We start from the raw sequence: 13,256 nt of genomic DNA on the forward strand, positions 1-13,256 counted from the left end.
GCTGGGCAGCTTTTTTTTATGTAGAGTTTTAAAACTTGTAATTCTATATTGTTATATTATTTAAGTAAAACAGTTCAAAATAGGAATGATACCTTTTTATTGACAGTGAATAGATATAAAATTATTTAACTGGATATTTCGAACACATATACAGTGTTCATCATCAGCTGATGATGAACACTGTATATGTGTTCGAAATATCCAGTTAAATAATTTTATATCCATTCACTGTCAACAAAAGGGTATCATCCCTATTTTTGAACTGTTTTACTTTCGTCATGGAAAGGCAGAGTGGTCTTCGAAGTTACCTAAGTTATATTATTTTGAAACTTAAAGGCAGTACAATCTTAGAAAATAAGTAAAATCATACAGATAAATAACATACATAACAGACATACAGATAAATAACAACGGCAATCAAAGGGGTCAAATTAACCTTGACTGGGATGCCCATTTAATTGGATAATCTGTCTTGGCTTTTTTCTACAATTGGCCATGACCTTGACTTTTCTCACAACTATTCCCTTTTTTTAATTCAAAAATCAACAGCCTCGGTTGATTTTATATATATATATATATATATATATATATATATATATATATATATATATATATATAATATCTCGTTGATAATTAAATAAAATAAAGTAGATATATATATATATATATATTTTCATATTTTGACCCTCAGTGCATTTTTTTTCCTGTGAGAACACATCTATGTCAGCACAGGATTACAGAAAACAGACATGACTGGGCGCAGCTGTGATTACCTCAATTGGTTTTCTTCTCAGTATGACAAAATTTTCTGCTCTCATCATCATAAACCTCATAAATTTGTGGCACAAAATTTTTTCTATCTCGTCAGCTTGCTTAATACCAATACTTATCCGTACAGAGTTGATTGATGGCTCAATTAAGACCTTTTCTTTCTCATTTCGGCTAATAACGACTGGTTTAAGTAATAATTCTTCACTGGTCCTGCAAATAAAATTTAGCAATTATCTATTTAAGAAACTAAACATAAAATAACTAAAACATAAAATACATGTATAGGCATCTAAAAAAGTTCGTTTGAAGTTGGGAAATGTACTTTCGGATAGTAAGCTCTCTGTATTCGTCAGAATAAAGCAAGGAGCTATCACATCACCAATTATATACAAAACGTATCTCTTCCTGTGCAGATTGACCTTCTTATTAGTTGCATTTCAAAAGAGATGGATACATCAGTGGTTTGTTAAGTGGACAATCTGTTAAATATGTGCTGGTCAATAGCTAGTCTTCAACGGAGTTTTGATAACCTGATAGATATCTATAAATAGGACCAAGTATGAATGCTGCAAAGTCCCAAGTCCTCTTCTTTAATTTACACGGTAGTTCAATTCAATTTATTTTCAAAACGGGCAGCAGACAAGCCGAATATTCGTTTAGTCAATAATGCCTGATAGCGCCTGTCTAGGTAACAGTGAGGTGGCACCCAAAACTGTACTAACATCTTTAGGTCTCCTGATTGGGTCTTTAATTAAGAGGACACAAAAGCTTTTGCTTCAGAATGCTGAACACAAATTTAGAATTGCTTGTGCTAGTGTGGTTACATTGCAGCTTAATCTATAATGGAACGCTCTTTCTCGAATATATAAGTGTGCTTCTCCCACATATTCTATATTTTACCCCATTTTGGGACATTATTACTGAATCTCTTAGGGGAGTGTTATGAAAGTGCTATTTTAAGTACGTGAAGTTTTTGGTTCAGGCCCCTTGGTGGTTCAAGAATGGGTACAACGTTAACCATTTTGGTGTTGTGGAACTGGTTCAGGCTGTGGATGAACAGTTTCAAATAACCATGAATAACCATTCCTCTTCTTGACCCGTGGAAGGCTGCACTATTTTAGATTACTACTACTACTACTACTACTAATAACTCACTACAGCACCAAGCCGCCTGAGGCCAACACAGCTACGCACGCTCCTCCTCCAACCTAATCTATTTAAAGCCTCCCTCTTTACACCCTCCCAGGAAGTTCCCATTTCCTTTAAATCCTTATTTATGACATCCTCCCAACCCAGACAAGGACGACCTGCTTTCCGTGTAGCCCCAGACGGTTGGCCAAAAAGGACAATCTTCGGTAATCTGTCATCCTTCATCCGTAGAACGTGGCCTAGCCATCTCAACCTTTCTTTCATTATAGCCCCAGAAAGCGGGATTGAACCACACTTTTCGTACAACCTACTGTTTGAAATACGGTCAGTCAGCCGGGTACCCAGAACAATCCGTAGGCAATTTCTCTGGAAAACATCTAGTAAATTTTCATCTGCTTTTCGGAGTGTCCATGCTTCAGAGCCATATTTGACCACTGTCATCACTGTAGCTTCCAATATTCTAATCTTGGTTTGTAGGCTTATCTTTCTATTCTTCCAAACTTTTTTTAACTGTGAAAAAAAACACCCTGAGCTTTAGCTATTCTACTTTTAACATCTTCACTGCTCCCACCATCTTTACTAATAATACTACCAAGGTAACTGAAGCTCCCAACCTGATCAATCTTTTCGTTACCTAAGGTCACCTGTTCATCTTCACTTATTCCTAACCTTAGTGACTTAGTCTTCTTAACATTAATTTTCAAGCCTATTTTAGCACCCTGAACTCGTAAAACCTCTAAAAATTCATTCATTTTGCTCACACTTTCATCTAATATGCTTAAATCATCAGCATAATCTAAGTCCAGGAGCGTTCTTCCTCCCCATTTGATTCCATGGTCTCCAATTGCCTTTCCTGTGCTCCTTAAGACGAAGTCCATCAAAATGATCCATATAAAGGGGGATAGAACACAACCCTGCTTAACTCCTGATTTAATACAAAACCAGTTGCTAACCTCATTTCCTACCTTAACCGCAGCAGTATTATTCTCGTACATAGCGCAAATCACTTTAATGTATTTTTCTGGTATACCATATAACGATAAGACGTTTGTTAACGCTGTTCTATCAACAGAATCGAAAGCTTGCTCATAATCGATAAAACTAAGGACCAAAGGTGTTTGACAACGAAGGGACTTCTCAATTATTAACCTAAGAGTGAAAACATGGTCGACACATCCTCTACCTTTTCTAAAACCGCATTGTTCTTCCCTTAAAACTTTGTCTACAGCATGTCTCAGTCTAAAAAGTATCATATTACTCAGTAATTTGCTACCTACAGAGACCAGACTAATGCCTCGATAATTCCGACATTCACTCTTGTCACCTTTCTTATACAGTGGTTTAATTAAGGTTTTCCTAAAATCATTGGGTACTTCCCCTTTTTCAAAAATCATGTTCATAATTTTCAGTAGCTTATTCCTAACCTCAGAGCCACCATATTTAAGGAACTCATTAATCATACTATCAGCACCTGGGGCCTTATTATTTTTTAATCCTTCTAGTACTGTCGCTAATTCTTCCTCACTTAATAATTTATGTATGTCTTTATGACATAAATATTTGTTTTCCTTTCTTTTATTGTACTCTATCGTTTTCCTTTTTTTTGTTTATAGATGGGTAATAAAGAACATTCATTCATTCAATGTTTTACAAAATAAAAGGTGTATAATAGTTTTATATTTAAGTTTCTCCAAACATACTTGTCATAGTGGGTTCCTTTTAGCCACAAACAACTTCTTATATCATATATTTTTATTAATGTAGACTTAACAAATTGAGTTATGGAACTGACATTATATATGTACACAATAGAGCATCCAGATTCTTTGGTACAATGCCTCCACAAACAACAACTACACAAAACATAGCATATTCCTTCTGACTCTCTTCTACCCACCCAAACTAACAACTAAAATGAGAGACAAGGGAATAAGAAGCATCGACAATAAAACATAAAAACTTTACAACTTTAACTCTTTAATTTTTTTTTTCAAACAACCTTCATTGCATCAATACAAACTTTTATATTTGTTATTTGACTATAAAACTTTTGATTCCAAAAAGTCCTCTCAATTGAGGAGGTGGCCCCCTCCTCTTTTTTTGTCAGGAGAGATACACCCCCACCCCCCTGCTGTTTCTGCTAGTGAATACTTTTCTTCAATAAATGGAATATATGGTTGTTTGACTATACAGATTAATCAACTGAACATGTTAATCCATGAGCAGATAGAAATAACTTTTTAAATTCTCTGTATTTACACCAGTTAGCTGCTATTCTATATTTACAGAATCGTCAAATCAGATGACCCTCTCCCCCTGAATAAGAAAAATATCCGAAAATAGCTACAGTCTTAAAATTTACATTGGGGAGGATGGTGGGGCCTGGAAATAAAGATTTTTCTCTAGGTTACACTGACTCAGGTCAATCCTGTTTGACAGTATGGTCTGTGCAAATAACACCCCTGGGGATGGAATACACACTAAAAAAAGATGATCAAAATTTTAAACAGCAATCAGCAATATTCTGTATGTTTTTCATTTTGCATTTCAATTATGACTGAAGAACAAAACTGTTTTATAAGAACAGAAATGTTTTTTATAAGTGTTGCTTTTGACAAGTAGTTTCAGTTGATAAGCTACTAACCTTATTTCTACCTCAGGCTTATTGTGTCTCTCTACCACTTGGGATTCAAAGTTTTCCAAACACATAGCAGATTCCAAGGAACTTCTGACAGCACTCAAGTATGGCTTGAGAGTGGCTGACTAAAATGAAAAAAGGTAAGAGCTTCCTTAAACAACTTGATGCTTGAAATTTACAAAAAAAAACAACAAAAAACAAATGTGTAGACCTAGTAAGCAGCAATATGCCTCTTATGTAAAATACATCTTTTCTGTTCTTTTCGTCTTTTTTTTTGCCTCATCATGCAAAGGAATGAAAGTACCAGAGTGGGTTCATTCACTCCCTAAAAATAAAATACAATACCCTTTTAAGCCATAAGCTGGAAAAATGGCACGTAATAATCCTTTATGCTTTCATAGCTTTGAGTAACATTCCCAGATAGCCATTTCAATCAGAATGATAAGAAAATCAAAAAAATGCTTCTTGGGATGTCTTGATGTGTGTTGTTCCAGAGACAAGGGTGCCTTTGAATAGAAATGGCACATGTAAGAACAGGAGCTCCACAGATACATTGTGCTAAGATTTCTTGATAATTGTTTCAATCCAAATGGTCGAAAAATATATTGAAAAAATGCTATTTTACCTCCAAATACATTACAAATTATAAACCTTTGTTTTTTCAGCTACTTGAAAATCTGATATTTCTAAAACTAAAAATGGAAGAATGAGGTCTATGAAATATGTCAAATCAACTTTATGCTTTCATTTTTAGTCTTGAAATATTAAATATGTCTGGGTTGAGGGGAAGATATTTTTTAATGTATTTAAGATAAAATATGTTACAAAATATGCCAAATATGAAACAATGTTAACATTTTTCCTGATTATGATTCAGACCCCAGTCCTATATTCAAGTCTTGATTCTGATATAATTCCCAGAGTACCAGAAAAACCACTACCAGAACTCTTTTGTCCCTTTTTTATGTCATTATATGTTAGTGTATATTAACATGTTATGTAGTTCAACATCAAATTAGCCATTTCAGCTACAATTGTTGTTTAAATAACCCATTCTCTCTCTCTCTCATTTCAGGGAGTTTGTCTACAGATACACAGCTTAACATATAACCTTACATTAAATTACATGTCCAGCAGGATAAGGTGGATATGAGCCTCCTGCAGAACATCTTGCTGGTGGTGTGACATGACAATGGTATGGCATCCTAGGTTAGTCTACACTCTGCATTGACCCAGTCCTGATCAACTCCTTTCTTGAACGCATTTATGGTTTGGGACTGGATGGTGGCTTTAGAGAGGCTGTTCCAGTAAGGGACAGCACATACAGAGAAAAATTACTGGTGCTCATATTGATGACAATGGGGACTTGCAGCTTCTTTGTGTGACCTCTTGTCATACTTGCAAGGGATGAGGAGAATACTTGACTTGAGAGGTTGTTTTCTGTCACTTTGCGAGTAGCAATTGTGTCTCCTTTCTTCCTTCAATAGACTAGAATGGGGAGTTTGAGGGATACAAGGCATTCCTCATATGGTTTGGCTTGCAAAGCTGGTATGAGATTTGTTGCTCGCCTTTGGACAATCTTGAGTGCTTTAATGTCAATTTTATAATGGAGAGACACTAGGATCATTCCAAATTCCAGGTGTGGACGTAAAATAGCTTGTACAGCTTCATAACCACACACAGCTTCCTGGTGGGTAAGTATTTGTTTTATGAGCCCTAGGGTTTGGTTGTCTTTAGCAACTTGAGCATGTGTGTGGCTGTAGAACTTGAGTTTATCATCAACAAAAAACCCCATGTCCTTCTTTTCACTTAGAGCATCAAGTAGGTCATCTCCAATATAGTAAGGTCACCTAGGATTGTTCTGTCCAAGATGGACGACTTTGCATTTTGACACATTGAACTGCAAACCCTGCTGAGATGACAATCTAGAAAGTTGATCTAGATATTCTTGCATTGTTGAGGGATTGAGGCTAATTTGGGCCTGTTCTAAGAGCTTGTAAAAGTCAGCATAGTGTTAGTGGGTTTTTCAGGTGAGTTGTAAAGTTGTTAATATGTATTATGAACAACATGGGTCCCAGGATTGTGCACTGTGGGACTCTGCTAATGACAGGAATTTCATCAGGATAAACAGTTTTACCAGTGGCATTATAAAATACTACACTCTAAGTTCTTCCAGTAAGAAAGGCTTCAATCCAGGCAGGATTATGGGTTTTGTCCTTTCTCCTTTTTCTTGAAGATGGGTTTGATATTGGCCTGCTTCCAGTCACTTGATAGCACTTTGAAAGTGAGTGATATTCCAAACATCACTGCTATTAGCTCAGCAATTTGTTCAGCTGCTTCTTTTAATAGTCTGGGTCATAGGTTATCTGGCCCAGCAGCTATATTTGCATTCAGTCTTTTAAGCTTTTTCAGAACATATTCTATACTTCTAATTGTCATGTACACTGGTTCTCCAATTGGTTGCTCTGGTAAGAAAAATATTTAGTGGAGAAATTTTTACCAAAGCTAGAGTTGAGCAAATCCACTCTTGTTTTAGCCTCTGAGGTCTTTGTGTCATCCTCTTTCATGAGGTCCAGGATATCACATCTAGAGGGATTAGCTGCTGAGGAAAAGCACTAGAACCCCTTTGGATTCTGCTTTGCATCATCTGCAATTGCCTCCTTGTGGTTTTCTATGATCTTCTGAGTCAAATTTCTTAGCCTGTTTCTACATTTCATGAACATGTCATAGTGGTTATCACATCTGCACTTTTGGTCTATGCTCTTTCCTTCTTCCTTCTTTTGGTGGGAGCAACCAGTATACCCTGATAAGTTTATTATCTGCAGGTAGGACTACAGTCTAAAATGCCTCCCAGCTTTTTCCTATGTTACAACTGTCAACCACATTCTCCTGCTTTATCTTTGACAGGTCCAGCTGTATTAATTCAAAATATGTAAAGAATGTTTCCTTCTTTAACAGATTAACCTTTAAAGGAAGTTCACCTGTATCTCTGTCAACATACACATATGGTCATTGCTTCCAATTGCACGGTGATAGGAAGTAGAAATGATTCATGCAGGGTCATTTGTTACAGCTAAGTACAGTAAGGAGGGTTGTTCATTAAATTCAAAATATGTTTAGATGCCATAAAACTTTTACAGCCTACTTTAATAGAAGATCCATAAAAAGGAAATGTTCATTTAAACAATCAATTTAGAAAAGAAATTTGTGATGCAGGTCAAGACTTTTTATAAGAAAATAGCCAAAATACCACTTTCTTGGTGTAGTATCTCATGAGGATGGAATTCAACTGAGCTTATAGTGAATGAACTTCAAATAAGTAAAACAACTGCATTACATCAGTCTAATTTATGCTGCATTGTTTGCTTGGACATTATTGACTGCAATAGTGAGCATTTAGAGGTTTGGGGATATTAGTTGAAATAGATAAAGCAAGAATTGGTGAAAGAAAATACAGTAAAGGGCAGTTTATAGAAAGACAGTGAGTTTCGGGGGGCATAAAGCAGGAAACCAAATGATTTTTCATTGTTGCTGTGCTGAAGCAGTCATCAGAGACACTTCTTGATGTAGTAAAAGGTTAAATCCATTCCAGTACAATAGCTATATCTAATAGCTGGAGGGTTTACAATACATTAAACAATATTGGATATATGAATTGATTTTTATGGGTAACATTTTTATCCAATATTTAACACAACAACTGAGGCTAAACTGAATGTCTTTTAGTCTATGCAGGAGATTTCTATTGTGGTTGTAGTGGTAGCTGTGACCTAGTCAGGAGCAAACCAAAGTCCAAAGTAATCAAAAATTAAATCAAACTGCATCATCCTGAACTAAGTAATTTTTATTAGTAGAGCCAATATATTACCAATTTAATCAATTAATTTTATAGCCAATAATATGACTAAATGTGTATAGTCATAATACCCATGATCACAATAAATGTTATTAAAACTAAAAGCCTTCTACAAAATGACTGAGAGACATGGGATTGTAGGTAGCTCCAAAATTTCTCAAACTACTTGAACAAAAAGAGGAATTTTGAAAATTCTTTTTGAATGACATAATGAAGGACACTTATTTAGACAATGACAACATGACCTGTTGATATTCCATGTAATTCATTTATGCTGTGTTTCAAAAAAGCATTGAAAATTGCTTTCTTGAAACAAAATTATATGCCTTGTTAATAAATTAAACAAGCAATACATACATTTTTTTAAATGCTTTAACTTTTTTTAAGCTATACATATATTTTTTTAAACTGGTGTATATACATTTCGGACCACAAAAAAATCTAAATATAAATAGGTCACAACTTTACCTAAAATTGCAGCTAATAACAATTTGAGGATATCACCTTGTAGAGCTCCAGAAGGATGACATTTGTTGTATTCAATTCTTTAGTGACCAGGTGTTGTTACATAATCAGTAGCATCCCAATAGAGTTTACACTCTCTGGAGGACCACTCAGCATCTAGCCTTCACATGAAAACATCAACAGATTCAACAATAACTGTTTCATTAAATAATCTGTTCCACCTGTTGGCAATTTGTGATGAAAAGAACTGAGGGCAGACTCTAGATATGGTGGACTGCTTGACAAGTGTCAGGTGATGACATCTAATTCTCAAGTTAGGACCAACAGTAGGGAGAACTTTCAGGAAGAATTTGCATTTTCCCAGGGTGATTGTATTGAACCTAACCTGATGTCATGACATCAAGAGGTAGTTCACATTATCAGTCCAGCAAAACTATGAACAAAAAGACCAAACTTCAGCACTTGAGCAACAGATATGTTTCAAAATGTTCACAAAAATTAACTTAATAATAGATTCAAAATTGGTTGTGCAGAAATACCCTTTTTCAGTGAAGGGGGGGGGGGTCTGATTTTTACAAAGTTGCCAACTGCAGCCCAAACTAGAACTGAGTTCAAATTCCTTTTCACTATCTTACCCAAGGGAACTGTCTGAGTTGTCAGAAACAGTCATTGTCTGAACCTTTTCAGTTTCATTTTCACCCTCAGTGCTGTCTACCAAATGTCTTCACAGCCTGCTTCTCTGTTTTGCTTACTTTTGCTTAATTTTTTCTTTTCCAATTCTTTATTGCCTTCCTTGTTGCAAAGTCAGCTTCAATCTTAGTCTTCACTGATGTATCAGTCAGCACTTATCTTTTGCCTCCTTTCTTCCTTGAAGCATTTTTTCTTTATGGTGTTGGGATGTGGTTGAACTTGTTCAGGTGTGACTATCTTATCTCACAATGGCTGCAAATCATAGGGCTTACTAAAAGCATTGGGTAAGAGGATGGCAGTGCAGGTAGGGATGGGACTGGAGTAAGAACCTCTAATGAGTTTGGCAATTAGCCATTACCTTCAATGGCTAAAAAACACTTGGTTGGTCTGTATTTAAGAGCATAGATCTTTATTATCAAAACAATCTGGTTTGAAAGGGGTATCTTCCAAATCCCTTCTGGATGTTTGAGAGTATTAAATATAATGGGAAAGATTTTCCTACTAGCCCAGCTGTGATGTAAATGGTGATAATTCTTCTTGATGGTGACAGTTGCTTGATGAAGTTAAATTGCTACTAATTTTGATAATTATTTTTGTTAGGAATACACAGCTGTTAGCTATTTCAACTATTATGCAAGGGTTCTGGAATACTATAGCCATTTTGTTTCAACCAGGTTTCTACTTCTGTTGATGAATATTGAATGCAAAGTTTCTAACTCATGAATAGGCCTGAACCTGGTGAAAATTTAAGCTTGGATTTGAGAAAGACTGATCAAAACATAAATCATTGTTGTAAACAATGATTACACTGGCAGCACACTGCTGGCATTTCACTAGTTGCAACACAAAAAAATTTTGAAGCATTTTGTTGCTGCTTTTTTTGCTGCCACCCTTACTTTATTGCTGTGTCTGTTTTTCTGAACATTTTGGTGCCAGGACATTTCCATTCATAAAAAGTTGTGTCAAAACTGCATTTTTACTAGACTATATGTGCAGTTATAAGACCAGTGACAAGAAGAATCAATGCATAGAAGCATGCTGTGTACCAAGGGCTGCAGCCCAGCAGCAAAGCTGTTGCACTATTGGTATTGTACCATTCTGACTTACCTTTTCTATTCTAGTTGACCTGGGTTCTACAAGCATTGAATAAACGTCTGCTTACGAATCAACTGACTTTTTACATGGTGTCAGAGCCCCTCTAAAAGTCATGGAAGCCAACGTTCCATACCCCACAATGGACTGGTCAAGCGACAACCTCAAAGAGGCATGGTCAAGATTCCAGACACATGCAACCCTCATGTTCCAAGGACCCCTTAGTGGAAAGACTGAAAAAATCCAGTGTGCGTTCTTGCTGATCTGGCTAGGAGAAAAAGGGAGAGACATTTTCAGTACATTTACAATATCTGCTGCAGAAACAGACAAAATTGGAGCATATATATCCAAATTCAGTGAATATGTCAGCCCCCAGTCAAACACAGTGTTCTCAAGATACCTTTTTCACAAAAGAGACCAACATGATGGTGAAACAATCGATCAGTACATCACAAAATTAAAGTTATTGGCTCGGGAATGTGAATACTCCACAACGGACTTGAAAGAGGAAATGATAAGAGACAGACTTGTATGTGGTATCTCCTCAGCGAGAGTCAGAGAGAAGCTCCTACAGGCAGGTTCAAATCTGACCCTGTCACAAGCAGTTACTATATCAAGGGCACATGTAGAAACCCAGGTGCAACTTAGAACAATGTCGCAACCTGGCTCAAGCAGCACCCACGGAGGCCAGGATGCATACATTAAACAAGAAGTTGACTTCATTCAAAAAGGCAAGAAGACAAACCAGAGTGCACAAGCTTATAAACAATGTTACTTCTGTGGCAAAGGAAAAGCGTGTAGCAATTGCGACAAGCTAAATCATTTTGCGAAAGTTTGCAAAAGCAACAGAAAAACAGTAAACCTCATAAACCAGGAAGCATGTCGAAATGAAGACGATGATCTCTTTATTGATACAGTGAACATTATTGATTCTGTTAACATGGACAAAGGTGAGGACCAACCCTATGTGAAGCTTATGGTGAATTGACAAGCCAGAATCACTTTCAAAATCAACACTGGCGCCCAAGCAAACATCATTCCAGAAAGGAATTTCAAGACCCTCAAGCCAAAGCCTGTAGTACGTGAAACGCTACAGATTCTTACTAGTTTTGGTGGCCAGAAAATACATACGCTTGGAGTCTGCAACCTGACATGTACATACACAAACGGCAGCAGTGAAACTCAGCCCTTCTTCATTGTAAAAGATGCCCCCATGCCAATCCTTGGCTTTGATACTAGCAGGAAACTCAACTTAGTCAAGCTGGTCCTCACAGTCGAGAGCTCAAAGGTCCAGAAATCAACTCCATTTGTTGAAGAATTCCAAGACCTCTTCCAAGGTATTGGTCAGCTTGAAGGAAAGTGCCACATTATGCTGAAAGAAGGAGATGAACCAAAAGCAGTACCAGCTAGACGCATCCCAATATCCCTCCAAGACAGCTTTAAGAAGGAACTCGATAGGATGGAAAGCCTTGGAGTCATAGAAAAAGTCTCCCACCCCACCGATTGGGTCAACGCTGCAGTTGTAATTGAAAAGCCTGACAAGAGTCTTCGGGTCTGCATTGACCCCCACGACTTGAATATGGCCATCAAACGACCCCATCATCCAATGCCTACATTCGACAAAGCTGTTTTGAAACATTCCAGCGCTAAGTACTTCACAAAACTTGACGCTCGCCATGGATATTGGTCGCTTGAACTTGACAAGGAGTCGTCCGAATTAACAACATTCAACACACCATATGGCCAATACAAGTTCAAACGGATGCCGTTCAGCCTAATCTTGGCACAAGACGAATTCCAGCGCCGCATGGAGGAGGCATTTGAAGGTATCAGAGGTTTTTCAGTCATAGTGGATGACATCATCATATCTGGCCAAACCGATGAAGAGCACGATTCTAATGTGCACAGCACGTTTATAAGAGCCCGCGAGAAATGCGTGAAGCTCAACCTTCAAAAATGTGTGTTCAAAAGTGATAGCATCCCTTACTTTGGACACATAATATCAGAAGCTGGCATCCATCCAGATCCACGGAAGGTTCGAGAACTAAAGGAAATGCGCATCCCACTGACTAAAGATGAACTTCAGACCGTCTTGGGAATGATGAACTATCTGGCAAGGTATATACCCAATCTTTCCTCACTGAACCAACCACTTCGCAAACTGGCAAACCAGCGAGAGTTCAAGTGGGAAGAAGAGCACAACTCAGCATTCACAAACATCAAAGAATCGATTTGTGACTCATTATCATTCCTTGATCCAACATCAGGAAACATCAAGCTCCAAGTCAATGCTTCAAAGTTCGGCTTTGGGGCTACTATTCTTCAGAACGAAAAAACTGTATCCTTTGCATCGAGATTGCTTAATTGCACTGAGCAAAATTATTCACAGATAGAAAAAGAATTATACACTATCCTCTTTGGCTGCCTGCATTATCATCAGTACCTGTATGGCCAGAAATTCATCATTGTGTCTGACCACAAACCTCTGCAAGTCGTCCTAAACCACCCAATTTCAAAGTCATCACCTAGGCTGCAGCGGATGTTACTGAAAATCCAGCCATATGATTTTACAGTGATATTTTGCCCTGGTAAAGA

General features: G+C 37.0%; 1 protein-coding gene across 2 annotated transcripts in view; it reads right to left on the minus strand.

Moving 5' to 3' along the window:
• Positions 1–13,256, minus strand: part of LOC136039317 (actin-related protein 2/3 complex subunit 4) — a 291,440-nt gene that overhangs the window by 6,998 nt on the left and 271,186 nt on the right. For both annotated transcript variants that reach the window (XM_065722932.1, XM_065722931.1), the window contains exons 2-3: positions 4,565–4,683; positions 774–981 (exon numbers count right to left, since the gene is read on the minus strand). In XM_065722932.1, coding sequence (XP_065579004.1) covers positions 774–981; positions 4,565–4,683 — 327 coding nt within the window. The remainder of the gene's footprint in view (positions 1–773; positions 982–4,564; positions 4,684–13,256) is intronic.

Source organism: Artemia franciscana, chromosome 19 (genome assembly GCF_032884065.1).
Source record: "Artemia franciscana chromosome 19, ASM3288406v1, whole genome shotgun sequence".
NCBI classification, from domain to species: domain Eukaryota; kingdom Metazoa; phylum Arthropoda; class Branchiopoda; order Anostraca; family Artemiidae; genus Artemia; species Artemia franciscana.